Source organism: Medicago sativa, chromosome 7 (genome assembly GCF_051527215.1).
Source record: "Medicago sativa cultivar Bolivia chromosome 7, Bolivia_mono, whole genome shotgun sequence".
Taxonomy (NCBI): domain Eukaryota; kingdom Viridiplantae; phylum Streptophyta; class Magnoliopsida; order Fabales; family Fabaceae; genus Medicago; species Medicago sativa.
The window spans coordinates 80,316,274-80,343,934 of NC_140755.1; the positions used below are offsets into that span (position 1 = coordinate 80,316,274).

Consider the following 27,661-nt stretch of genomic DNA (forward strand, 5'->3'; position numbering starts at 1 on the left):
TCATTGATTGGATCTGCACTGGATCAAAGCTGATCTGACAATCTGAAGCGATCAAATACCTGAGAGAAACAAGAAAAACAAACAACGTCGGACAAAGACGACGAACAACCAACGTCGCACGAAGACGACAAAATCACAAAATAAAACGAAATAGATGTGAAAATCACTTATTTCAATAAAAGGGAAATAGAAAAAACGAGTTAGAGGGGTGATTTTGTGTCAAAAATTGACCCTAAATCACCCCTCTTTGATGGATGAAGGAGAAGAAACTAGGTTTTTGTGACGGCTCACAGGAGAGAAAGGAAAAAGAGAGCTATCTTAACCAGTGCCCGGGTTAACATTTTCCAACAAATAAATATGAAGTTTGGTTTGTTGTGTCTGACATTTGATTTTGTGGTATATAATATAGTAGAATACATTTTAAAAAACAAGCCGACTTAGCTCAGTGGTAGAGCGCGTGGCTTTTAACCACGTGGTCGTGGGTTCGATCCCCACAGTCGGCGCGTTATTTTCTTTTTTACATTTTACATTGCATGGTTAAAAACATTTCCAAGCGAATAGTTTTTCTACTGTTCTAGCGAATTATTAATAATCAAAGAATACTCAATTTAAAAAAGTTTTTTTAGAGGCTCAGTTAAAAATATAAAGAGATAATAAACTTAATGATTTTTAAGTCATGGCTTATATTAGTTAATGTTATAATTAGATGACGATAATCCATCAAAAGTGGGGTTGTTGAGCCTGGTTTTGGTTTTGAAAGTGCATGAGTTCGATTGTTACTGCTTCTTCGTTGTACATAACATGTATCAAGCCTCAGATTAGGTTAGATTATTTTGAGGAGAAAGACAAAAAGATGGGGGTCATCTGAAGTGGTCCTACAATGAATGTTTTGTGGGATAAACACACATTGAAGTCACCTCCCTCCATGTTTATTAAACTTCCCTTGTGGCTGAAGTTGACACTGTTCTTAGGTGCATTAAATCCTTCCAAAAAGGAACATCACGTGTGGAGAAGGATCTGTTTTGTGGTAAACGATCTTTTATGTGATATTAATTTAGTAGTTAACTACTTAACTTATTGCTTAGGAGAAAGATGGCAACGAGAGTTTTGTAAAGTTTATAACTTATGCATCCTTGACATCATTATTAAAGCCTAATGGTGGGTGGGATACACCTTATTGTTAGTACGTGGAGAGGCATCTAGTTTTCAAGGTTGCTATGAAAGGGATTCAGTAAAGAAGATATGGCAAAATATTTAACACACATTTTTCCCACCTAAATAAAAATGTGTGTTAAATTCTTAAAAAAAAAAAAAAAAACAATGTGTGTCAAAAGTACTCTTTTGAAACTTAAACCCTGACATCAAGGAAAAACTTCTTACTCTTAAAATCATCATCTAAACCATACACAGTATATGTTGTTACGGTAAGAACTCAAATTCCATTCCTTTGTGTAATTTGTTCAAACACCCATTATATTTTTTTTTTCAAAGTTTTAGATTTCGTTTGGTGACTTGGTGAGAGTTGTTCCAAAACATGGCACACCTATTAAATCGGAGGAGATGATATGAAATGAAATTCATTCCACCATGTTCCATTTAATTTATCCCAACAAAGTAATCCTTAATTATTCCACTCCATTCAAACAAAACATTATAAATTGAAGCCTTACCAAAATACTGCCAAACTTGACATATAAACTTTATATATCATGATATGATTCTCTAAAAAAAAGTAGATGACTTATCTTAAACGACTTTATATGTAAATAACAAAGGATTTTTTTTTGGTAACAATGACACATGATTAATTAGATTCTCTTACTCTATTTCACATATAATCCTTTCGTTCCTATTATTTTTAAAGTTCTTCTTGGTACATTGTTTTTAAAGTTTTTTTTTTCAATGTTTAATATTATTTTGTCAATAATATATTTAACTATTTACTGTAGAGAGGAGTACTAGCTAAAAAGATACAATAAATTGTTAAATGTACTGTAGGAAAAAAATTAATTCCACCAAAAGTAATAAAATTTATTGGTTTTCTTAAGATACAAAATTTACGAATTCTAAACCAAACCAAACTGATAAAGAACGAGTTGGTTTGTTTTGGTTCATCGAATTGACATTTTTAAACATTTGAAAAACTTATTTCAAAAAATCTAGAAAATAATTAAATTTTAATCAAACATTATATATTTTTTATACTATTAAAATAAGTATATAGGTCAAAATAAAAACAATAATAATATACAATGAGTAAAAAGAATACACGAACACAACATAATTTTTAAGATAATACTATTTTTTTTTTTTTGGTTTTTGGTAGATTTACGAAATGACAAAGTTATTATAAACTCACACACACAAGTGGAGGTACCTGGGTTCGAACCCCGGTCATGGCGTCCGGCCTAACAATTTCGGCATTTTACCAGTTGAGCTATGACTTATGGACTTAAGATAATACTATTAATATAGTGTGAAATAAAAGAATTAAATACAACATTTGTTTTAAGATAACACAACATATTTATTTTCGGCTGATCGGTTTTGAATGACGTAACACCTATACCCAACCCGAATCAATTGAGGTCGATTTCATTGGTTTGGACTCAAACTTAATGGAAAAAAAAAAAAGAGATTTACTTTTCCCACCCTATGGCCTTCTCCTGCGCGCTATGCAAATTACCAACAAGCCCTTCGGATTATATAATCCAGAACATCTATGCGTATTCCGGATTATATAATCCGGACAATTGCGACGTATAAAAGGAACTTCACCCCCCCCCCCCCCCCCCCCCCCCATTTTTACAGTTTTACAGTTTCACTTTCAAAACTCTCTCTCTCTCTCTCTCTCTATATATATATATATATATATATATATATATATATATATATATATATATATATATATATATATATATATATATATATATATATATATATATATATATATATATATATGTATATATTATCCCAAAATCCGTAAATCACATATCTGCACCAAATTTGGAGTTTTCTTGCTTAAGAGGACCACATTTCAACCCTTTTCAAACATCATGGAAGGTAAGTTCGATTTCTGTACACATGCATGGTTAATTAGTTCGATTTTTTTTGGAATTCTGGTCGGGTGCTATACGGATTTCGTTTTCCGGAACTGATTGTTGCTGTTCGGATTTTGAAATCCATACAAACCCAGAGTGCTTTTTTTCCTTCTGTTTTGTGCTGTTTGATTGTGTTGTTTGACTGTGATGTTTGATTACCCTAATTTGAATGTTACAGAAGGTTCAACATCTAATACCCGGCGCGTAAGGGAGGCAGGGCATGCTTCCTATAGGAGAGAGCGTTCTCGACGGCTGCAGGAGGAAGGTGGTGTTCCTCCGAGGCGTTGGGATGGTAGAGGACGCCGTGCTGATGTCGAGCATCAGCCGGAGCAGCAAGAGGACATGGAGCAGGAGCTGCCTGATGTGGAATTGCAACGTATGGAGGAGCAGGAGCTTGAGGAGGAGCTATAGGGCATGGACAAGCAAATGGAAGATGCCGAGCCACGGCGAAGGCGAAAGAAGAAGGTGGTAGACCCTGAGCCACTAGACGACTATCCCGGTGGCCCACACCAGACTGACATGCTATGGAGGTACCGTGTGCACGTGGCCAGGAAGGCGGCTGATGGCGTGGTATGTACTGTTAAACTCAATTTATATCTGAAACTCACTTTATATCTGAAACTGCCTGTTTATGTACTGTTAAATCTGACGAGTTTATTTATTGTTAAATATGTTTGTGAAGCCATGTGTTTAAACTCACTTTATTAATTTGAATTATTTGCAGTGGCGTGGAAAATTAAAATGCATCAACAACGGAAAGAAGATAAAAGCGATGCATGATGATGACACCAGACCTATCATGGCTGCACGGTGATGGGAGAACAGATTGCATGCCACAGGCCTTGGTTGGCTCCAGGATACCAGTTACAACATTATTGACCATGGGCTGATTTGTGCGTTCGTGGAGAGGTGGCACGAAGAGACTTCCAGCTTCCACCTTCCGTTTGGGGAGATGACAGTCACACTTGATGATGTGGCCTCTTTGCTGCATATCCCCATTGACGGCATGCTCCTGTCCCACGGGTCCATATCACGGGACGAGGCGGTGGAATGGATGGAGGAGTACTTGGGGTCTAGTACGAGTGATGCTCTTAAAGAGGTCGACAAGACCAAAGGTGCACATTGCAGATTTAGCTACTTGGACACGATATTCAAGGAGCGTTTGAAGAGCAGAGGGATTTTACGGCCGAGTATGATGTGATTGAGGAGGTGCAGAGGTTGCGGGACCAGGCTGTCCGCATATATTTGTTGTACTTGGTGGGGATCACGATCTTCAGTGACAAAAGCTAGTGGGTTGTGGATGTTTTCTACCTGAAGTACTTTAAAGACCTCGATCTTTGTGCTAGTTTTTCATGGGGAGCTGCGGCACTAGCTCACTTGTATAAGGAGCTCAACAATGTTGCACGTTGGAACACCAGTCAGGTGGCAGGAGAGTTTATTGCAGGTATAAATTAAAAACTATGTTTTATTTTTTAAAATGTAAGTGTATATGGTTTGTATATTTATATGTGGTTGTCTTTGGCGCAGGCTTGGGTGTTTCATCACTTCCCAGGTATGGGAAGCAAGGATGTCTGGGAAGGATATGTAGAGCATTAGTATCCCCGCGCGATGATTTTTTTTACCACTGCATGGTTTAGGCACGGTGGACAACTACAGAAACTATCTAGATGCGCTGGATTTGACGAGGGTTGTCATGGCCCCATATGTTGTCCACCGTCAGGCACGTCAGTTTGAGCGGGTCAGCCTTTACTCTGGATGGCTGAGATGCAGAGAGCGCATGGTGAGATATCTGCCGGAGAGGGTGCTTCGCCAGTTTGGGTGGGTTCAGTCCATACAGAGACATCCCGTTCAGAGTGCACCTGTTGATGTTAACTTGGCAGAGATCACAAACCGCTTTCAGCGTGCACTTGATTATACGCTGACACCTCAGAAGTTGGGAGAGATTGCAGTTCATGGTGTGGAGGTAGTAGATGGATACATCGAGTGGTTTTACCAGGTGTCTCATCAACGCATGATTCTTCCAAACATGCCGGTACCGGTACCGAGGCCACCAGAGCGTGAGGTCCTTGATGCGCGAGCTGCTCAAGATGATGGAGACCTTGCGTACTTACAGCTTAATGGAAGGATGAGCCGCATCAGAGACCACATCTATGCTGTGATGAGAAGCAGTATGGTGCCGAAAGGGACTGAGGAATGGCAGCATTTGGAGGATGCGTTGAGAGAGGTGCATGATGGGAAAGTTTACTGTCGTCAGGGAGCTACTGAGGGTGGTAGGGGTGGTGGCAGAGGTGGTGGCAGAGGTGGTGGCAAGGGTGGTGGCAAAGGTGGCGGTGGTACGGGTGTAGTTATTTGGGGCTGATAGTATTGTATTTATTTATGTTTGAACGTTTTGAATGCTTTTGAATTATGTAACACTTGGATAATTTTTAATGTTATGTAATCTGGGATAATTTTTAATGTTATTTGATTAATGTTTTGTTCGAAAATTATGTTGTGTTGATGATTTTAATGTTATAAGTTCGATTTACTGTTAGAACATGTCACCGGCATGATATGTCTATTTGGAAGCAAGCAAAATGCGCCAAAACAGATGGTTTCTGCCTCTGTACTGATGCAGTCCGTATTATATAATCCGGACGGTTTTAGCACATTCCGGATTATATAATCTGGAACCATCATTCACCACCCCCTTTTGTTGACTTTCAACGGGGTGCTTTACACGTTTCAGATTATATAATCCGGAAGCTATCTAACTTTTTCGGATTATATAATCCGGAACAATATTTTCAGAACTGGCATCATCATCCATCAGGGTGGATGAAGTGCCAAAATACACAAATGAATCCGGATTTAATATTCCGGAATGGGTTCAGATTATATAATCCGGACTAGAGGTATTTTGGAAGAAAAAAAATAGGTCGCGCAAGGAAAGACATGAAGTGGGAAAAGTAATACTAAAAAAAACAACCTAACAAATTTAATTGGTTTGGATTAGATAATGAAGTTCATTTGGTCATTAATTTAGATTTTATACCCTAGAGAGAGATAAAATTATATTGTGTAACATATTGTACCTAAAATTTTGTCTTTAGATAACACAAGTCAAAAAGATGCTACTAGAAGAAAAGGATATACCGTCCAAAGCCTAAGGAGCATATAATACTTGTACTTTCTGTCTCTCTTCCATGTCTATCAGAGCATGTATCACGTATATGTACCTTTCTTCCTTCATCTCTAATCACAAGCAAAAATTAGTGAAAAAAGTTGATCTGTGTCTAAAATTCTTAGCTCAATAGATAAAAGTAATGAAATCATTATGTGGAATATTGTGGTCGAAGTTTGAACACCAACTACTTTATTTATGTGTGTAAGTTTTTAAAACTGTAGTAATTTCGTCAATCTAAAAAAAATTAAATTTTAGACCAAATATATCAACTAGTTTTGATCAATTTTTGCTTGTAATCAAGGACGAAGCAAGTAATCATTGTTCAAAATTTGGAAGTTTTTGTCACTTTTCTAATCAATAATACATGGATGTCCCACTATTTCTTCCATCCACGTTAAACACCTTTTTCTTCACCTATAAAATCTCCTCTCTCTTGTGTTCCATAAAATGAGGAAATTCTTTCTTTCTTTTCATTCTCATTTGCTCGGTATATTCCATTCTCTAGCCCATCCCAAAAAGAAATGAGGCTTAACATACGTACACCAGCACTCCCTTCAACCACTACCTACACCCACAAACTGCACTGTATTATCCATACTCAAACGCATAAACTAATCGATAACACTAAAAAATCCACATTACACTTAGAAAACACGATAAATTTCGAAAACCATAATAATTCCCCATCTTTACACTCATCACCATCATCATCACCTATGGATCCAAATACTAAGACACTTGGAAAAAGGTGGAAGGAGTATCAAGGGATGAGAAATTGGGACGGTTTGCTTGATCCGTTGGACGACATTCTACGAGATGAAATCCTACGCTATGGTCATTTTGTTGAAGCTACGTATAAATCATTTGAGTTTGATCCTTCATCTTCCAAGTATGCAAATTGTAGGTTTCCGAAAAGCACACTCTTAGAATGTTGTGGTTTACCTAACACGGGGTACAAAGTGACCAAATACCTACATGCAACTTCTGGGATTCAGCTACCAAGTTGGATGAATAAGGCACCAAATTGGGTAGCAACCCAATCAAGCTATATTGGATACATAGCTGTGTGTGATAACAAGGAAGAAATCAAAAGACTTGGACGGCGTGATGTGGTTATTGCCATTAGAGGAACATGCACATGTTTAGAATGGCTAGAAAACTTTCGTGCCACTCTCACGAACTTTTCTATCCCATGCAACCACAACAATGATGAGATAGCCTTTGAGAGAAAAGGTGTGGGGACCATGGTGGAAAGTGGATTCTTGAATCTCTATACCTCATCAAATTATGCAAACTCATCAATAGAAAGTTTGCAAAAAATGGTGAAACAAGAGATTTTAAGGATCAACCGAGTATACGGTCAAGAAGAATTGAGTTTGACCGTCACCGGCCATAGTTTGGGAGCAGCATTGGCTACGTTGATTGCATATGATGTCAAGGTCACTGTTCCCAAACTAACGGTGACAGTCATCTCGTTTGGTGGTCCTCGTGTAGGCAATAGAAATTTTCGACAACACCTTGAAAAGCAAGGAACAAAGGTTTTGCGCATAGTGAACTCAGATGATGTTATTACCAAGCTACCAGGGTTTGTATTTTTTGATGATGTGGATAAGACACCGTGGATGTATGCTGAAGTTGGAAAGGAACTTCGATTGTGTAGTAGGGATTCTCCTTACCTAGGTAGCACGAACGTTGCCACATGTCATGAGTTGCACACGTATTTGCATCTTGTCGATGGCTTTGTCAGCTCCAGGTGTCCCTTCCGAGCCTCTGCCAAGAGGTTCCTTCGACATTGATAAAACCATCGCAAGTATAGGAAATAGATTCTATGCGGTCAAAAGTAACCAAAAAATGGTGATTCTTCTGACTATGTGATTGTAGGAGGTATATATTATTATTAGGGTCTTGCTAATTTGTGCCCTAAGGGCACAAGATATGAAACTAATTGTAGAAATTTAATATTTAAAACTTTGAGTCTTTGACCTCTGTTGATCGCATTTCCAACTCCAAAAATTGTCCGTCCATTTTCCCATTGCTGCAACCAAGGTTGAGGGATGAATACAAAATAAGAAAACCCTAGGAATTTATCCAAAAAAAAAGCCTAGGAAAGCATAGGATTTTTTTTTTCTTTCTCTAGAGGCCAACTTCCATCAAACTTCAGCCAGGTCAACACAGCTTATATTTCCAGAACTACACACAAAGCATAGATCTCCCTGGTAAATAGATGATTTGCAATTAGATTAATATTTACTATTAAACAAAACCCTATATTCTAAATTTTCATATTTTAACCTCTACAAATCAGCTCAAATATTTAGGGAGTATTTCTAGTGAGAATGAATTATATGGAAGAAGAGTGAGAAGAGCCATTTGTAACCATTGGATTAAATTTAAGGTTTGACATTTTCTTTTAAAATTTAATGTTTGACATTAAAAGCTAGTAATTTTTATATAATTTGAATTTTAGGTTAACTCGTACGAATTTACGAGTTGAATTTACTTAGGTAAAACGAGTTGAAGTAAATTCTTGAGTTAGAAAATTTTATGAGAAGAAGAAGCATTCGACATTTTGATTTGTAATGTCATAAGCACGTGATATTTTTTTTCTAGAAAAAATAGGTCATGTGTTTAACTAAAAAGGCTTATTCAATCACCCGGTCCCTTAACTTAATTGATTGTCTCAATTTGGTCCCCTAACTATAATTTGTACCAATTTGGTCCTCTATGTTTTGCTCAGTTACTAGTTTTAGTCCTTTCTGTTAGTTTCTCTCAAAAAACGTTAACAGAAAGGACTAAAACTAATAACAGAGCAAAACATAGGGGACCAAATTGGTAATAAGTTAACGTTTTTTTGAGAGAAACTAACAGAAAAAACTAAAACTAGTAACGAAGCAAAACATAGGGGACCAAATTGGTCCAAATTATAGTTAGTTGAATCTTTTACCTTTTGTCAAACTGAAATACTTCTATTTTCATATTTAGCAGATACCAAACAATGAGTACTAATATTCCAAATTTCTTCAAAAAGTACTAATAATCCTAATCAATCAATTAATTACTTCTGTAAAAAAAACATTTATTTTATTATATTGTATATGCTAAATTTTCATTATACTTGCATGGTTAGAGCCGTCCATGGTCACGAGTTCATTCTTCATTGTAGGATAGCGATGGTCATTGGTCAAACACAAAAAGAAGACTCGTGTTTATGTCACTATTGAGTTATGTACTATGTTGTGAGTTAGAAACCACAAAGTTATCTACTAGAATCATGCTTGTTACATTTGAAAAAAAATGTGTAGATTATGGTCTATCACCTATCCATCAAATCCTTTTCTTCTAAGAAAAAAAACTAATTAATTAAATTCAATCAATTCAGAATTTTGCAACATATAGTTTGCGGTTTAATAGGTCTTGAATTTCAATTTTGTTATACAATTCTTACAAAAATTTGTTTTAGTCTTGACCCCCTAAGTTAAAATTCTAGCTCTGCACTTTTTCATGTAATAATATTGTACTTTGAATGGGGCACAACGCAGGAAATGCACCACCTAACAAATATACTTGTGAGGCTTGATAACAAATTATATATGCAATGTTCATTATTTCATATTACACTTATTAGACTATATTAGTGATGCTTAGCATGGAATCTAAGTGGTAGGATGAGGGAGAAGGGACGGTGGTCATTTCAAAATTAAGATGCCCTAGTTAGACTCATGGATGCACCAAAAATGTGAAAATGGTATCCTAGTCGGGGATTAGGATCCTCTCCATTGAAAATTCTCTCAAGTTTTCTCAAGTGAAATCTCAATCATTAAACATGAGAGAGAAAGTGAGAATTAAATTATAATAAAAACTAGTTGTTGTATTTTAATGATGGAGATTGAAAATGGAGAAAACTTGAGAAAATTTTCAATGGAGAGGATCCAAGTCCCCTAGTCGGTGGTCTCCTACTACGAAGAGAAACTAACATTTAAGTCTAAGACTAATGAATGGTTGTACATAATTCTGTGTAGGCTTTCCACATATTCCAAAAGTGATCATCACTTGTGTTTTTTTTTAGGGACCATCACTTTTTTTTTTTGAGGTAATGAGGGACCATCGCTTGTGTTTTAAAAGTCCTCGTGGCATTTAAGGTTAAAAAACGTGAAAATAACATGCATTTTGGGCTGTTTTCAATATGGGTCCATCGTGGACCGCTGCTCCTTCGAATTGGGTTGTTCGATTTTGGGATGTTTTCGATTTGGTTCTATTTGCGTTACTGTTTCATTTGTTGACTGCCTTAAGAATTTGTCATCTGGATTCTAGTGGGTCGATCGTTTTTGCTTCGAGATCGAAAGTTAGTGTCAAATTTTAAGTTTATGAGCTAGTTAAGGTGTCTTCTCTGGTGTTCCAGAAGTTGAGGAGTGCGTTAGTGATTTGTTTCGGGAGTTTAGTGGACCAATCACTTTTGATTCGAGATCGGGAGTCAGTTTTCTTTACTCGTGTTTCTTTTTAGACTTTTTTGGTATCTTTTCCGACAAATCGAGGGTTGATTGGTGGTGGAATCCGAATGAGTGGTAGAACAACTCATTTTTTTGGTGTTTAATAGGGTTAATTGTAGTGATGAGTAGATGAGGTGCTCTTGCTAGGGATTTTGGTAGGTATGATGGGTTTTTGGAAGGGTTTGGTGTGAGTAGAGGGCGATAGTCGTTTGAATTTAGTTTCGATGGTCATTCGCGATGGAGTTTGGGGATTTCACTCAAGTTTTGGTTTATTTTGGTTTGTGAGGGTTTAGCTGTATTTTGGTGCTGGCTTTGGGTTTTGAGGATTTTTTTTATTGGTGCTGATGGTAGCCTTCGGTAGAGTCGTGTCTTTATTGATGTTTATGATGTAAGGTGTATGATTTAAATTTAGGGTGTTCCGCTTATATACAATGTCATTTGATATGTAGTTTGTGTTTTATCAGTCTTTGTTCGTCTTGTGCAGAGATTTGGTTATTAATAAATTTTGTCGTTAAAAAAAAACATGCATTTTATTTTTAACAACGGTTGTTGAATTTAAAAGTTAGTCGTGGATTCAAGAATACCTCTCAATGATGATTTAAATTTTCTTCAAAGGATTACACTAAAAAATAACTATGTCTCTCGGTTGTGGATTATTCAGCTCTTCCTAAAAGAGTGTTGAGTATGACAAATGATTTTTTAAAACTAAAATGATATGGAAATCATAATTAGTAAAAGCTAAATGTTAAAACAATAGGTAAATACGAGTGAAATGAGTTGTTTGATGAACTGAGATTATAGCTCAATTGATTTGGATAACTCAACTGATTTAAATTAAGAAAGTTTAGGGAGTGTTTGTTTCATGGATGTAAAATTCATTCCTTGGAATAACTTTCCCAGGAATACAATAATGAGAATTTTATTCCTAGGAATATTTCAAAAATGTGTTTGTTTACTAATTTAAACTCCTGGGTATTTGTCAAAATATATACTTGTTTTATAAATAAAAAAAGAAAAGAAAAATCATCAATTAACTAATTTACAATGAAATAGAAGTGAATGGATACAAAACGTGGGGTATAAGACAGTTTTTATGCAAAACGTGGGTTCATATTCCTTGGAATAAAATTTTCCCATCCCTCTCTCTTGGGAATAAAAATGGTTAGAACATGGGTAAAATGGATTCCTGGGTATTATTTATTCCTAGGCATGTTGATTTTGTTCCATCATACCAAACATAGGAATACTCATTTCCCATTCTCTATTCCCAGGAATGCATTTTTTATCTCCGAAACAAACGCCCCCTTAAAGTTCGGTTTTGAGAAGGAAAAAAACTAACATATGAACATTTATGGAAGGAAAGATGGTTTTCGTGAGACCCGCAACCAAAAACTTTTCACTTGTGGAAAGAAAGCACTACTTGTAATGAAATATCTAAAGCCCCCTATGCTTTGGGTGTTGGGGGCTTGTGGCTCGTGCAACTTGTTTTTAATTTTGGTTCTCTTTTAATCAATATAATATGGGAAAATTGCATTCACCTCCCCTGAGGTTTATGAAAATGACACTAACAACCCCTCTAGTTTTAAAACTTACACTAACCTCCCTTAAGTTTTCCACAAATATACAATCACCTCCCGTGCTACTAACTCTGTTATGTTTTCCGTTATTTTTATGTTTTGTTCATGGATGTTTATACACCACTTCTTGTTTGTAGGCTTTTACCATTATGCTGCTAAATTGATTTCTAATACAGTGGACTTTTGATTTTATTAACCAAATGAAAGATAATTTCAATTAGCATAAAAAAATGGAATTAGCAGTTTAAATAAAGGATGAGTGATAGATGAAATTGATGATTAGATGAGTTCCAGCATAATCATAATCAATAATCACAGTGCAACATATGTAAGGATAAGAGTGGAAAATTAACAATGTGTGAATCCATGTGAAATTAAGAAGAACCCTATAGAGTGGAATACCTTTGATCCAATACGCATATTTCTACTGGGCTGTGGTGGCTGCTGTTATGTTTAGGAGAGGTGATTTTCATAGTTTTTTTAGGTTTCGGTGTTGGCTTGTTGTTCTCTTTGAATATTGTCTCGCTAGCTGTTTGGGGTTTTTTCCCCAGCCTTTCGAATTCTTGCTTTGTAATCCTTTTCTACCTTTTGGTACTGCTTGTGTTGGAGTTTGATCAATATATTATGGTTTCTTGAATGGATTCAAGAACGGAGGTTTGTCCCATTAACGGTTAATTGAAAATTCTAAACAAAAAAGTTAACGGAAAAAACTAACGGTGTTAATAGTAAGGGAGGTGTTTGTCTATTAAAAGAAAATTTAAGGGAGGTTAGTGTAAGTTTTAAAACTAGAGGGGGTGTTAGTGTTATTTTCATAAACCTAAGGGGAGGTGAGTGTAATTTTCCCATATAATATTACACTTTTATTATATTATAATAAACTCTTTTTACGAAATATATTGTAATAAACATACATTATAAATATAAATTATAATGAATGTATGTATAATTTTTTTTTTTTACCAAAGCAAAGTTAACTATTATCATTAATCAACCAATGTTCAACACAAAAAGGATAAGAATTAAAAATACGGTGACTAGCTCAAGAACAGGCCGCCCTAGCTAAACTATGAGCAACCATGTTCGCTTGTCTCCTAACAAACTTCACCTTGAAGTTGGAATGTAAAGATAACTGATAAATAATACTAGAAACAATAGCATAGAATTCCGAATCACCATGGCTCAGAGACGATAGAGCTTGCACTAGAGTAGCTGAATCAGATTCGAAAACAACCTAGTCCCATCTGTTCACATCAACAAAATGAATGTATATATAATTATGTATACTTATAAACATATTTTTATATTACATTGTCATAAAAATATATTTTTATATTTACTTTTAAATGCATTATATTTTACATACGGGTAGTTCAGTCATTTTGTCAATCAAACACTTATTTTCTCTTACTTTCACTTTAACCAGACAACTTAAAAATCCTCTCATTTTCTACTAATTTTTCATCTACTTTCATTCCTTCAACAATCTTTCCTTTTATTTTCTCTCTTTTCCATTCACATTCTCTTCTTATCCAAACAAAGCATAAGAGCCACAAAAAAGATGGTTAGTGTTATTTTAGTTCATTCTTAATTTTCTTTCAAAAAAATATATATCCATGCCATGTGACGGCACACTGTTCTCAAGGATTTATTTACCTAAGACGAAAATCCTCCAAGATTCAACTAACTCTTCTTAGAATATCTCACGTATCAAAACTACGAGAATATTAACATTTTTAACCAATATGAATTAAAAGGAGAAGAAATTTCTTTTTATAAAAGAATGACAAGAAAACTTTTTTTTAAGATCAAAATGAATTTACATCCTTTTTCATCTTCCACGCATCTATGTCTCTGATGATTTTTCATTGTTATTGAAATAACAATAAATACACTATTATTAAAAGACATGTGTATCACCAACAAAAAAAAAAAAAAGGACATGTGTATTGTGTCTCATCGCATGAGCATAGCTCGGTTTGTGGGCATTAGTTTGCAATAACATGAATCTAAACATTCGACTCCCTTCTTATTAATCACACTTAGATTGTGTGATATTCTGGCCATTAGAAGAAATGTAATAGTTCTTATGGAGAGGACAATGTATTGTACTCCAAAATTGTGGAGAAGCACAAGAGTTCAAGAAATGAAAAAAAATAAATTAAGAAAAATATTGATTTTAGATTTAATAGAATGAAAAAGAATTACAATGAATGTATGATCACTTTATATAGTGAACCGAATAGTGACCATAAGGTAACAAACTTGTAGCTACCCTAAACAATATTCAACTAATTCTAACAAATCTCTAACTATCTCTAACAAAAATCAAACATTCTCTAAGCCATCACCTCCAAACTCACTATGACCAACTAGTGGAGCCAATTCTTTGTTACAACAACAACAAGAAACATCCTCAACCTCAAAAACATAGTGACTAACCCATAAAACTGCATGCCCCAAAACTAAAGGCACAGCACAAGCTAAGGTAACTGCAAGACGAATACCTGCATCAGTCAAAATCAATTGCACTATTGTTGCAAACACTAACACAAATAATACAAACCTTTTATCAACTCTTCTATGTAGGACAACATTGTTGGGAAATGCTCTTAGTAGTAAATGGTAAATGGTTATCACATAGGTCATTATTACCAACAGAATCAATGATGTTTTGTGATGAGGGATGAGGATTATGAAGAGTATGATCCACACAAAAAGTGTGTAATATAGTCCAAGATTTTCGATGTTTCTTATGACGCGGATTGCCGCGGCTTCTGAAGTTAAAGGAATGCTAAAGGGCCAGTAAATTTTGAAATCAGTGTAGAGCTTTTCATGAGGTTTTTTTGGTTGGTATGTTTCAGAAATTGATGAAGGTGTTGTTGGTTTGGTTTGTGTTCTCTGTGTCGTTGCTTGAATTGCCATGACACACTTGAAGTGATTAAAGCTCAATTGAAAGAAGAAAAAAATAATCTCCCCTGTTGAATAAAAATAAATATAGAAATTTGCTCTAAAAGTGAAGCAGAAAATTTGAAGATTATATGTGAGATTAGAACATATTTTGTTTAATTAATGTGAATATGTAGGTGATTTATACATATATAGAATTTACGATTTTTCGGTTCATATACAGACAAAACACATTTTGTCATGGAAATTTCGTAATGAACAAAATCCAATGTATTGGAACCTTCTTTGATGTTTCTAATGTTTGTTTTCATTCAATTTTTTGGCTCCACATGATTGCATTCAAAATTTCAAATAAGTGTACTATAATTCACCTAAGAAAATTACAATTTAATGTTTTGGTTAAAATACCAACATAAACAGAAAAAGGCCACATGTTTGTAATGAATTCACTGCATTTTTTTTTAAATAAACAAAAGGTGAGAAGGAGAATGATCAGCAATTTAAAAAACGAAAACAATACTCAAACTATTGAATTGATAATGTTATTAGATTTAGTTGCAATTTAATATAGTGTCATTATCAATCGAGCAATGCTATATCTCAAAAATAACATCAAGAATTCTTCAAGAATAAATAACAGCCAATCACAATGCACTATTTGCCACAATTCAAGGAGGTGTGACTGAAAAATAAGAAGTGAACAAATAAATCATGCCATTAAAACTTGCTAGCTGTGTCTTGAAAAATTTTTGATGCTATTTTTCTAGAGAAATAGCATTTTCCTTATCAATATAGTGTTTGGAGAGTTGGTAACACAACTCTTCCTCAGGAAAAAAAAAAAAGAGCTTGAATTTAATTCTTGAAGTAATCCATTTAAAATGTAGTCCAACCTTCAGTAGAAATTTAGATGTTTCGTTATCGACTCAAAGATTAGTCTCATGACGGGTCCAAATGGTGTAACAAAATCAACTTAAACTAACAAAATCAGAAAAAACTTGCCAAAATGGAAAAAATACTAATTAATAACTTCATGAAAAGAATCTAGATTATGGATGGAGACACTAGATCATGGATATCTATATGAACTCTGCTATTAATAAAACTACCCTAAACTATATTTTCGAACTGAAAAGGATTCACATATTGTTGTGACTAAACTTAAATACATGATAATGTACCTCATCTATAGTAAAATTTACTGATAATAATGTAAATACAGTACAAAGAAGATTAAGGAATCCAAACTAAAAGAACTCAAAGTCAAGATATTTACCACCCCCAGACTTCATCTCATTATTACCACCAACCATCTTGTTACTATTGCTCCCAACCCCAACAGTATTTTCAACGGCTTCAAATTTAGCCGGTAGTTCACTTTCCATCGGCCTTGGAATTTCCGGTGGTGTGCTGCACCTAATCAACGCCCAGTTCACGCCTTCAAAGAAAGGGTGCTGTTTGAGTTCAGTTGCACCCCTCTTCACTCCAAGACGGTTCTGTGGCTCTTTTGCAAGCAAACCTCGGATCAGATCACGGCTTGCATAACTCGTAGCCGGCGACTCAGGAAACTTGAGCTGCTGGCCAACTACATTGAACAGTGTAGCTCGGTTTCCTGATCCTTTGAAAGGCGTTTTACCATACAATAACTCGTGCAAGAAAATTCCAAATGTCCACCAATCAACTGCACTTCCATGGCCTTCTCCTTTGATAATTTCAGGGGCGAGATACTCATGAGTACCAACGAAGGACATCGACCGAGCTGTTGTAGGCTCAGCAAGAAGTTCCGGAAGTGAATCAGTTGATAGGCCAGGATCAGGTTTAGGTTTCCGTGACTTCTTATTTTTCTGAGAAAAAAGCTTCGGCAAAAAACAGGCAGGCTGAATGCATACTGATGTAGGCTCGATACAAGCAGGCTGGACACAGAATGCACCTGCTCGTTTTGAAGGGTCGCCATCGTGAGTTCTGATAAGGGTAGGTGAAACAACGCACCTAAGAGAAAGGTCGAAATCCGAGAGCATTATGTGACCGTCTTCTCGGACTAGTACGTTTTCAGGTTTAAGGTCTCGATAAACAACTCCGAGCATGTGAAGATATTCAATTGCCAACAGGACCTCTGCAGCATAAAAACTACATACACAAAATGTCAGCTATTTTAGTCTACACATGAAAGGAAAAGGTATATTTCTCAAAACTACACCATAAATATGAAAACATATATATTTATATATAAGACAATCAATATAAATGATAAATTACTGCATCTTCCCACTGTTTCAGATTTCCAAAATAAACAACACTCCCGATTTTTTTTAACAACCATGCATTCCATATAAAACCAACTACATATAAAATTGTTACAATCCCAATAAATTATTACATGATTGTATGAGGACAAGGAATTTGATTTAAGTTGGTTAGTACAAGCAGATCATATGATTTCATAGATGTCTTGATTAATAAATTTGACCACTAAAATATGCAGTTATTCAGCACACCCAATTTAGAAACTAATTTTTCCTTTTTCTTTTATCAGGAAACTACTTTTCCCTTTTCATCCTTGCATAGCCCTTACCTTCAACCATTTGATAGAATAAACTTAGGCTAGATACACTTCTTAAAGCAATGAGAATTTACTAGGTCCTAAAAAATTAAAAAAAAAAAAAAAAAATGTTGTAGTTTGAAGAGCTGAAATGGAGCCTGCAAAAGACTAGGTACTAAATATAAGTGAAGCACTATTTTATTACTCAGCAAGGAAATCAGATATAATAAGGATTTATTATATCTATATGACAGGATACTGTAGATCCACTGTTCACTAATTTCCTATTAAATTTAATTAAAGTAAAGGTGCATGGAGGACCAAAAATAGGATATTTTCACTTCAGGAGATCAGAAGCAAGATGAAAAAGGAAAAATAAGCACTTATGTACTTTTCCTCATGTTATAGTCTACATATTTTCAGAGGAAACCATGCCCTAAACTTTTGATGGACCCACTAAAATTTACTACATTGGAAACTCTTATTATAGATATTGACATCTTCTTAACTTCATTGATTGAGAATAGGATGCATCAATCACATGAAATGAAGCTACTAAATGCATACACATATCAGTCGGAATCATTCCTTTGGTAAGAAGCTATATGTAGGTTCAAACCTCTATGCGTAAATTGCAACAAAATGAAAGTAAGGTACAATTTCATTATCTTCCATTCTTGTAAAGTGGTCATTAATCAACAGAGATTTGTTATTCAATCGCTAATTTTGAGAAGGAATCACAGGAAACATAAAATCAAAACAGCTTTGCATTTGCCTATTGTCAAAACATACAAGTCTCATCAATGCAAGGCATTAAAGAAATCAGTAATTAGAAAACAATGTTCATCTACTTCTTAATGGTTAATGAAAATAACTCATGCTTGTAATATTTAGTGTCTATTTGAGGTGTAACAGATTAAGAAATTTTGCCTATGTGAGAAATCATAAAAGCAACTCAATTAAACATCACACTTCCCTCTTTGGTTTATTTTCTTTTAAAGCCTAACAAATCTTCAAAATTGAAAACGTATGGAAAATGAAAACATGATTCACAACAACCAAATTTTTGTGATGGAAAGCATTCAAAGCAATTAACAAACAGTTTTGTATGTTTGTACAGACGAACATACCGTGCAGCATACTCTGAGAAATGTTTCCCTGGTTGCCGTTGCCTTAAAGCATGCAGATCTCCGCCCGGACAATACTCCATTACCAAACATGAGAATCTGTCGGTCTCAAAATGTGTATACAGCATAGGTAGAAATGGATGGTCCAGCAACTGCAATATCTCCCTTTCTGTCTGCGCTCTAATCAGCTTCTTTCTGGCAGATAGGGATGCCTTGTCCATAACTTTCATTGCAAAATAACACCGAGTTGCACTCAACTCAGAGAGATACACGCTTCCAATATCACCACAACCAAGTCGTCTGAGTAACTTAAAATGACTCATGCCCAAATTTCCATCCCGTGCTCGGACAGCAAGGATAGCCTTCCACCTAGGGTCATTTCCTTTATGTGGTTTACTGGCACTAGCAGTGATGTTACTCCAGTTGCTGTCATCGCTGAGGCCACTGCTATCACTTGCTCGACTAGCACTAGTTTTTGCACTCTCAAGTGAATCCCCTCTAACATTTCCTTTAATACTATCACAATTTTTGTCTATACTAAGCATGCCATCACTAGTCAATGCATCGCTGCGATATGTACTCGCACAACTATTGGCAATGCTCATTGTTCTCACAACACTGGTACTATCAACGCTACTGTGTGGACTGACATTTCCACTTGGAGGCAAAGAAGAATCCCAAACGCAATCGTTCTCCTCAGAACCCGGGGGAAGTAGACAGTTCTCGGTATTCTGCGATGCACGAGCGCCTGAAAACGGTAAGGCTGAGTTCCGCATGTCATTTGATTCTTCAGCCATACTTTCTGCAGGAGAAACAACAGCTAGGATTGGTTTCTTAGTGAGATTACGAATCGAAAGATCTTCTAGGAAAGGACCCTTTAAGGACGTGCTCTTCGTTATGCATCCAGCCTCAGATTTGTTCTGACCTATTGGTACATAAACCGTTCTCATGAGATCAGTATCGATAGGTTCTGGGGGATGACTAGCACCAGCAAATGAACTTGGATCAGTTTCCCCAAAAGAATCACTGCTGCTTTTCAACATCTCGATATCAGGCAAGAGTTCTTTGTGGTCTGGAAAAGAGGCTTTTCCTTTTGGTGTTCTTGTAGGTGCAGCCGAGACAAGTTTTTGAGAAGATCGCGTATTGAATCCTGTATCTTCTCTTACCAAAAGAATTCTTGCATTTGACAACTGAGCCACTTCTCTACTGGAGGCCAGGAGTGTCATAGGGCCATCCTGTGCTTTTGAAAACTGATTCAATTCTCTTGCTGAAACCGCACGGGCACATGAAACATCCTCCCCCGTTAGTCTCTGACCAGCTTCTCTTATTACAGCTTTGTGTGCATCAGATACCTCAACCAGAACTGGCAAGGTCCGAGGAAGTACCTTTGTCTCTGCAACCCTTTCCATGTCTCAATATATTACATATAATCAAATAAAAACTACTTAATGTTCCTGCAAATAAATAACCAATTATCAATAATCAACAAGATGTAATTCAAACAATTATGAGTCAAATATACTTGTAACTAGCTAACACAAGAAGTTTCATCAAAGGCATGAGCAATTTCATCAAAAGCTAACGTAAAAAGAATGGTGAAGACCCAATTTGGTCCTTGACAGTTTCCACGCGGCCTAATTTAGTCCCCGACAAAAAATAATACCAAACTAGTCTCTGACATTTTAAAATTGAGGACAAATTAGTCCTGTTATAATGAGTCCGGGACTAAATTGGGTCACGTGTAAATTGTCACAGACCACATTGAGTCTTCACTCTAAAAAGAATAGCGAATGAAACAAACAAGAAGCCATACTTTTCTTAGCAGTGTGGCTTCTGAAAGCACAAACACCTTTATAAATTAGTCAACATAGAAATGAAAGATATAGAACACTTAATTAAGAGCTAGAAACATCAGAAATCATAGACACCATCAACCACAAGCCTTGTGTAAATCTATTTCCCAATACTGATAAAGCTCAAGATACAAAGGAGCTCAAATTATACAAGTTGATGGAAATTAGAAAAACACAGGTAATCATAGCATATGTTATGAAATGGTGAAATGTATAATTCAGCTTTAGCATAATCAAAACCTCACTGACCCATCAACCTTTGAGCAATAATCCTCCACTTTTAAGGAAATAAGAAACATACAGAATATAAAGAAACAAGAATAAGAACCCTAATAAAAAAAAGGCTATAAGAGCCTGCAAAATCAGGAAATGTCATCATGCAAAATTCACTACATTATCTTCCATTACCATTGCAAAAATATCACCTAAAACACTTCAAAGAAAATAAAAAAATAACTGCCATAACAAAACAAAACAAAAAAAGTTAATCAAAGAGAGATCTAGGCACCCAAAAGGAAAATAACAAGCACAAACAAACCTATGAAGCACTGACATAGACACAGACACAACACAGACACGTCGACACCACTAGTAATTTAAGAAAAATGAAATAATTGAATGTAATCATATATGTCGGTGTTTAACTATCTGACACCATACACAACTTTGATCAGAAGTATCGGTGCTACAGAGAAACAAACAAATAAAGCATGTAATAAGAAGAAGTAAAAGAGAAAAGACCCACCATTGAAATGAAGAAGATAAATAATGGGTATTGCTGTGTTTTGAAAACCTCAACTCATAGCATCATCCACCAGAGTTTGAAGGTGTGAAACAAACAAGAAAAACAAAGTATGAAGAAGGATATGATAGTACACTAGTAGTAGTAATGTTTTGCTTTTTTGCTTTCACTCTTTTCTATTTTGTTTTGATTTGAATGAATGATGATAGTTGTGGTTGTGGGACAAAATAGAGAGAATGTGGGTCCCATTATGTTCCTTCTTTGAGGTACATTGCTTTTCAAAGATGGTGCCGTGGTGGGACTCAAAATGTGAATATGAATGAAACAACACACAAAAGTGAGTGTCATTGTATTTGCAATTGCAACTCAACTCTCCCACCCATTTTCAAGGATCTGATTTTCATGAATATCGATGATATTTGTACGACCATCTTATAATAATGATATTTATACATCTTATAATAATTTTCTTTATATGTTATCTTTTGGAATAAAAGTAGACGTAAGTGAAAGATTAGTTAGTCTCATTTTAATAAATGGATTAGATTAATTTTTACTTGTATCTATCTCTCGAAGAAGATAGACTATGAATGAATTATGTTAATGTTTAATAAAACCAAGCAATTGAGACCAAGTGATCACTAAGTTTCACCAATGACAAATTGTTTAGAAGAATTTGAATTTGATTTCTCGGTGGAACAGTTATTAACTAGGCTTTACTTATCTTTAGACGACCGAACTACAGATTATCAATACTCCTTTCACTCGAGAACTAGAGAGTTACTAACAAAAAATGTGTAATTGTCTCTTTCTCTTATTTAGGTTTTTCCTAAAGTGAAATTATTTAATATAACACTTACATAATAATAGTATTTTTTTTTTAGCAATACATAATAATAGTATAGAAATAGTTGTAAAGTGTATAATTATTCAAAAAAAAAAAAAGGTAATATGTACAAAAAAGTTTGTTAGAGTTTTCCATAAAAAGGAAAAATCGGTTGTTTGAGTTATTATTATTTCCATAGTTTTAGCCTTTAGGACTTAGGTGATGGTAAAGCGTGAGCAGCCAAGCAAGGGCTCACATGCTCCAAACCTATTGCTAACCCGTCAATGAAAAACGTGAAGAGGTAACCCTCTACCTTATTTTAGGGCTAGTAAGTGAGCCAATTTCTTTTTGTTTTCTTTTGTAAATGTATTTGATTATGATATGATGTTGATTAAGAATAATTAAAATTGATGCAATGTGTAATGTTGTTTAATAAATCAATCTTATGTAAATAAGTATTATAGAATTTTTCTAAAATGCATGTTGGATAGAACATGAAGGGCGAGGAATCTCCTATTGAAAGATTGGGAATTGACATTTTTCAAGGTTAAGGGTATGTGTAGTTTTGAGGTGACATTTGATTTTGAATAAATTGATTTTATAAAATTGATTATATCTAAAAATCAATTGAAGATAAAGTTGAGTTGTGTTTGAGTGCATTTATATAAAAATGAGTTGAGCATTAAATTTCAACAGAAATATTAATTTTAGAATCAAAAGTTATAAATTATATGTTTGAGTAGAATCAATTTTAGAGTCAAAATTAATTTTATTTGAAAGCAATTAAACATGTGAAAATCAATTATCCACCTCTAGAATTAATTTTATTTGAAAGCAACTAAACATGTGAAAATCAATTCTTCACCTCTAGAATTAATTTTGACTTCTCCAAAAATGAAATCAAACATACATTTTGTGTCTTAGATTAAAAAGCATAGTTTGATGTAGAATTCATTACACTAGGTGTTTGTACTGTGTATTGATAGTAAGCATGGCAAGAAATTAATTAATCTTTTACAACAAAAAATGCAAGAAGAAAGACTTTTGAATAATTAACAAGACACAATTTTATTGATTCGTTGAAGTACACAAAAAATCTTAAGACCAACATTGACTTAACAAAATCATTTTACCATCCATGTTCATAAGTTTTCCTTTCCAACCAGCTAGCTTTTTATTGATCTAAAGGATAACATAAAATCTATATTAAATATAATATGCGATCATTTAAGTTATAAGCATCAAAAGTGTGCTAGAACTCATGATGCCCCAAAATGAGTCACCCTTGCTCTTGAAACATTCTTAGATTTCAAGAACTTTAACCTTTGGATGTTAATTTTCATTCCAGAAGCCAAGCATAAAGAATTTAAAACCTCTATGATAAGTCTAGTTTGAGAAGAATGTAAACAAAGGCAGTCATCTTGTTAAAATCAACTCTTGTGGATCATGAGCGGATAAATTTTAATTTTATATTAAGCTCAGAGCAATCATTTTAATACATTCCAACCCAATATAGTAATCACCTAGACATTTTAGGTTCCCCTTATGACCCACGTCTCAACATGTTTTGTGTTGAAATTAGATGATATATCTTCTACCATGTGTGTGCGTATACATAACATTAATTAAAGGACACACTGGAATTAAAAAAAATATCTTCAAATGTGTGTCAATTTATTGGAAGTTAAAAGTTGTTTGTTTTAAAAAATATACGTTTGATTCCTTAGCTAGATTGGACTAGTTCCATTTGTTTTTCATCTAGAGAGACGGATGATGTGTCCAACAATTGCTCAATGTGGTTAATCTACTCCTTTTACTAATTCAATTGTTGATTATGTTTCCCTACATAGATTCCCTTGTAGTGTGTGATTTTGAATGTTCTAATTCTCAGCTTTTTTTTTTTTTGGTTGTCGGGATTTGAACCCCGGACCTTACATATATAATGCATTGTCCTTACCAGTTGAGCTAAGCTCACGAGGACAATTCTCAGCTTTTAAGTTAACGTCAGGGGCGGATCCACTGTGAAACATGGTGTGGCAGTTGCCACACCAGATTATTTCCCATTTTTTTTCATATACTTCTTAAATAATTATATATATATAATATAAGTCGCTTACATAATCGAACCTGTAACACCATGTTAAAATGCTCTCACCCAAACCATTTTGCTATATTGTTTTAAAGTGTCAATGGTCTATTTGGTTAATATATATAGTTGCTTTGAAAGTTTTGCCACACCAATATCAAATGTCTAGATCCGCCCCTGGTTAACGTAGTTCAGCCTCATTTATAAAAATAAATATAAAAAATTAGGTCAAAAGGAAAAATTCCAAATTACTCATTTCCCCAATTATCGACACAATTACCCCCTCGCCGCAGTACTTTATAATTTTCTTAATTTTCTCCTAAAATTATAGGGTGTGTTTGTTTTAACTTTAAAAAAATAGATTTTGTGTTAAAGAAATCTAAAAGTTTTTTCCTTAAGATCTAAGAAAAAAAACCAAAATATTTATGTTTGTTTACTTTTTTTATCAATAAAAAATTACTCCCTCCGTTTCAAAATGAGTGTCGTTTTAGGTGTTTACACACATATTAAGAAATGCAATGATTAAGAGAAAAAGAATGGTTATTTTACCAAATTATCCTTATTAACTATTGGTTAGCTTTAAAAGCAATACTTTGGAAGTAGTGTGCAGAATATTAATTGGAGGATACAATTGAAAAGAAAAAGTTATTATTGCATTGGAAATTGAAAGCGACACTCATTTTGAAACAAATTTTTTTGGCTAAAGCGACACTCATTTTGAAACGGAGGGAGTAACATAAAAGAATGAAAAAAATTCCACAGCCAGGAGTTGAAGATATTTCACTTTGTTTAATACCCATAGAAATCTTTTTTTTTAAAAAATGATAATAATTTTAACTACTTCATGTTTTACCTCCTTGTTTTTTAAAAAGAAAATAGAATTTTGAAAAAGCTAACCCTAATAGTTTTCAATTTATGATCAAAGATGATTTTTTTTTTTTTTAAATCCTAAACAAACACTTAAAAATAACAAAAGTGATTTTAAAAAAAAAAACTAAAATAAAAGCCCCATAAATCAACAATACATTGGTTCAAGTGATAAAGGACTTAAACTCCTTAAGTATGTGGTCAGGAGTTCGATTTTTGACTCATGCGTATGAAAAAATTTTGGTTGAGAGAAGATAACTCACCTTTTGTGCCTCATAGATTCCTCGACTGAGAATAGTCAGGTCTAAACGGTAATGGAAACTTCATATCATGGCATAAAAATAAACAAATAAATAAAAAGCCCCCATAATGCCCCATGCCAATCCTTAACTAGCTTTTTTTTCTTTTTAATTTTCTCCTGGAAGTTGTAATGAGGCGTGAGATTTCTAGAAGAAAATTATAAAATATTTGGAGGGTATTTTTAAAAAAATTTAAAGAAAGGATTACAAAATTTCATGAATGACAATTAATTATTGTTTGGCGTATGTTATATTGTTCTAAGCAATTGATAGCGTCTAAAGAGCAATCTTAGAAAGTAACTAATAAGTTTGACCCATACAAAGTTTAGGCCCATTACGAAAAACCTTGTTCCACACTTGCATTGAATGAAGAAGAAGAAAAATGTACTGGATTACTATTCACACCCAAAGGTGGACTCTTGGGTGCGAATAGTAATCTAGTACATTTTTTTACCAACTATTGAGTTTTTTTTTTCTCACCCAAACAACCGTTCTGAAGAATGCATCCAAAAAAAAGCCATCAAATTTATAAGGTTTGAATTTGGACTTCCAAATTTGTTAAGGACTAAATTGACATTTTATTCTTTTTTTATTATCAAATTAAGATGGAAAATCATTTTTAAAAAAAAAAGAATCCAACAAATTTCCTATCATAAATAATGGATTTAAATCAGAAAGAATTTTTATAGTATTAGACAATGATGATAATTCTATTGTTACAAAAATTTAACCTTCATTATATTTGTTTACACCTAAAAATAATCTAAAGTGTTCGCTGAACAATGGAGTAAAGGGTTAGTCGATGCTCATATAGTTGGATAAAGGATCATTTGAACTAGATATAGCCAACACGAGTTAGTAGAATCTTCTCAGATTCAGAGTGTCTCACGAAGGTCGTGGGGGTGTCAGAGTTGATTTAAATACATGGAGCTAACAATATGACCTTAAAGAATCATGTTTCACGCTTTTAGCTCAAGGTAATTAGAGTTATGATCAAAGAAATCAGGAGCTATAATCTAGTGAGCATGATCAGAGAAAGAATATTGCATGGATTAGATACTTGAAAACGTCACAAAATAAGGGGACACTTTGTCAGAAACACTCATTAGCAACGAGTTTAATCAAATAACAGTAGTCGGAGATAATCTTTTTATGCCACATTCATGACTAATAAAACTACGTGTTGTCTCATTGTCTATAAATACCACTTGTGAATTTTGCTTTAGATACATTTACTCGCATTTTATCTTTGTCTATCTGCAATTCATTTTACTTGTATTTTTCTTAACTTAGTAGTTCTCAAAAACCCTCAAAATATTTGTACTTGACACTCTTTTGAGGAGTTAAGGTGCTCATTGTCGAAGGATAAAATTTCTTCTTTAATGTAATTGTTTGAAGAAAAGAGAATCATTATTGAGAGCTATTAACCAAACCACCTACTAACTTCCATGTTCAACAATAACTATTGTGATTGAACGACGGTGTAATCAAAATTATTCTCCATGACCATAATAATATGTTGAAGGTTGAGTAAAAAAGAAGGGACCATAACAAGTGTAATACACGATGAACCCAAAATTTGAGGCGATGAATTGTAGCATGGTATTTTTCTTTTCTTTCTAATTCAGTATGTATAAATTATAGTTTGGTACCAACATGGTGTAACACAAACAGTAGATAGTTGAGTCTCTTAATTATTTGGTCTGATCGGTGTTATGGTGCATAGAAAAATATATCTTGGAAGGGGTTAGCTTGTTGGAAAAATTTCAATTACCTCGAGAAATTAATCTTCGTCGAAATTAATCTTCTCAAGAGATAAACCTTTGTTTACCAAAACAAAATGACGGTTTGATTGTTGTGTAGAAGAACATTAAATTGCCAACATGTGAAGAATGTTACTCACCCTGGAAACCTTTGTTAGCCCAGATGCAATCATATAAATTGAACAATATGAGAGCTTATGAAAAATAACTTAATATGTGTAGATCCAATATTCAACTTAAGAGAAAATTTACAAGTTGTATAGAATTATTTTAAGACAAAATGTTCCATAGTAATACATTTATTTTATACTTGCATGTCAAAAG

The 27,661-nt window shown here is 34.3% G+C and overlaps 2 protein-coding genes, 1 non-coding gene and 1 pseudogene across 3 annotated transcripts; 2 read left to right on the forward strand and 2 right to left on the reverse strand.

Moving 5' to 3' along the window:
- Window positions 1–431: 431 nt before the first annotated feature.
- Window positions 432–503, forward strand: TRNAK-UUU (transfer RNA lysine (anticodon UUU)). The gene has a single exon. It is a non-coding gene; the product is annotated as a tRNA-Lys (tRNA).
- A 6,259-nt stretch (window positions 504–6,762) lies between these two features.
- Window positions 6,763–8,264, forward strand: LOC146909033 (phospholipase A(1) DAD1, chloroplastic pseudogene; annotated as a pseudogene).
- Window positions 8,265–14,489: 6,225 nt separating this feature from the next.
- On the reverse strand, window positions 14,490–15,389 carry LOC146909034 (uncharacterized). The gene has a single exon (XM_085729783.1). It carries the CDS (start codon window positions 15,251–15,253, stop codon window positions 14,657–14,659), a length of 597 nt encoding a protein of 198 aa, XP_085585909.1. The 5' UTR covers window positions 15,254–15,389; the 3' UTR covers window positions 14,490–14,656.
- A 942-nt stretch (window positions 15,390–16,331) lies between these two features.
- Window positions 16,332–21,693, reverse strand: LOC146909035 (serine/threonine-protein kinase D6PKL1-like). Its single transcript, XM_085729781.1, has 3 exons — window positions 21,500–21,693; window positions 18,905–20,355; window positions 16,332–17,362 (listed from the first exon to the last, which is right to left on the reverse strand). The coding sequence occupies exons 2-3, from the start codon at window positions 20,308–20,310 to the stop codon at window positions 16,483–16,485; spliced, it is 2,286 nt and encodes a 761-aa protein (XP_085585907.1). The 5' UTR covers window positions 20,311–20,355; window positions 21,500–21,693; the 3' UTR covers window positions 16,332–16,482.
- Between the last annotated feature and the right edge of the window lie 5,968 nt (window positions 21,694–27,661).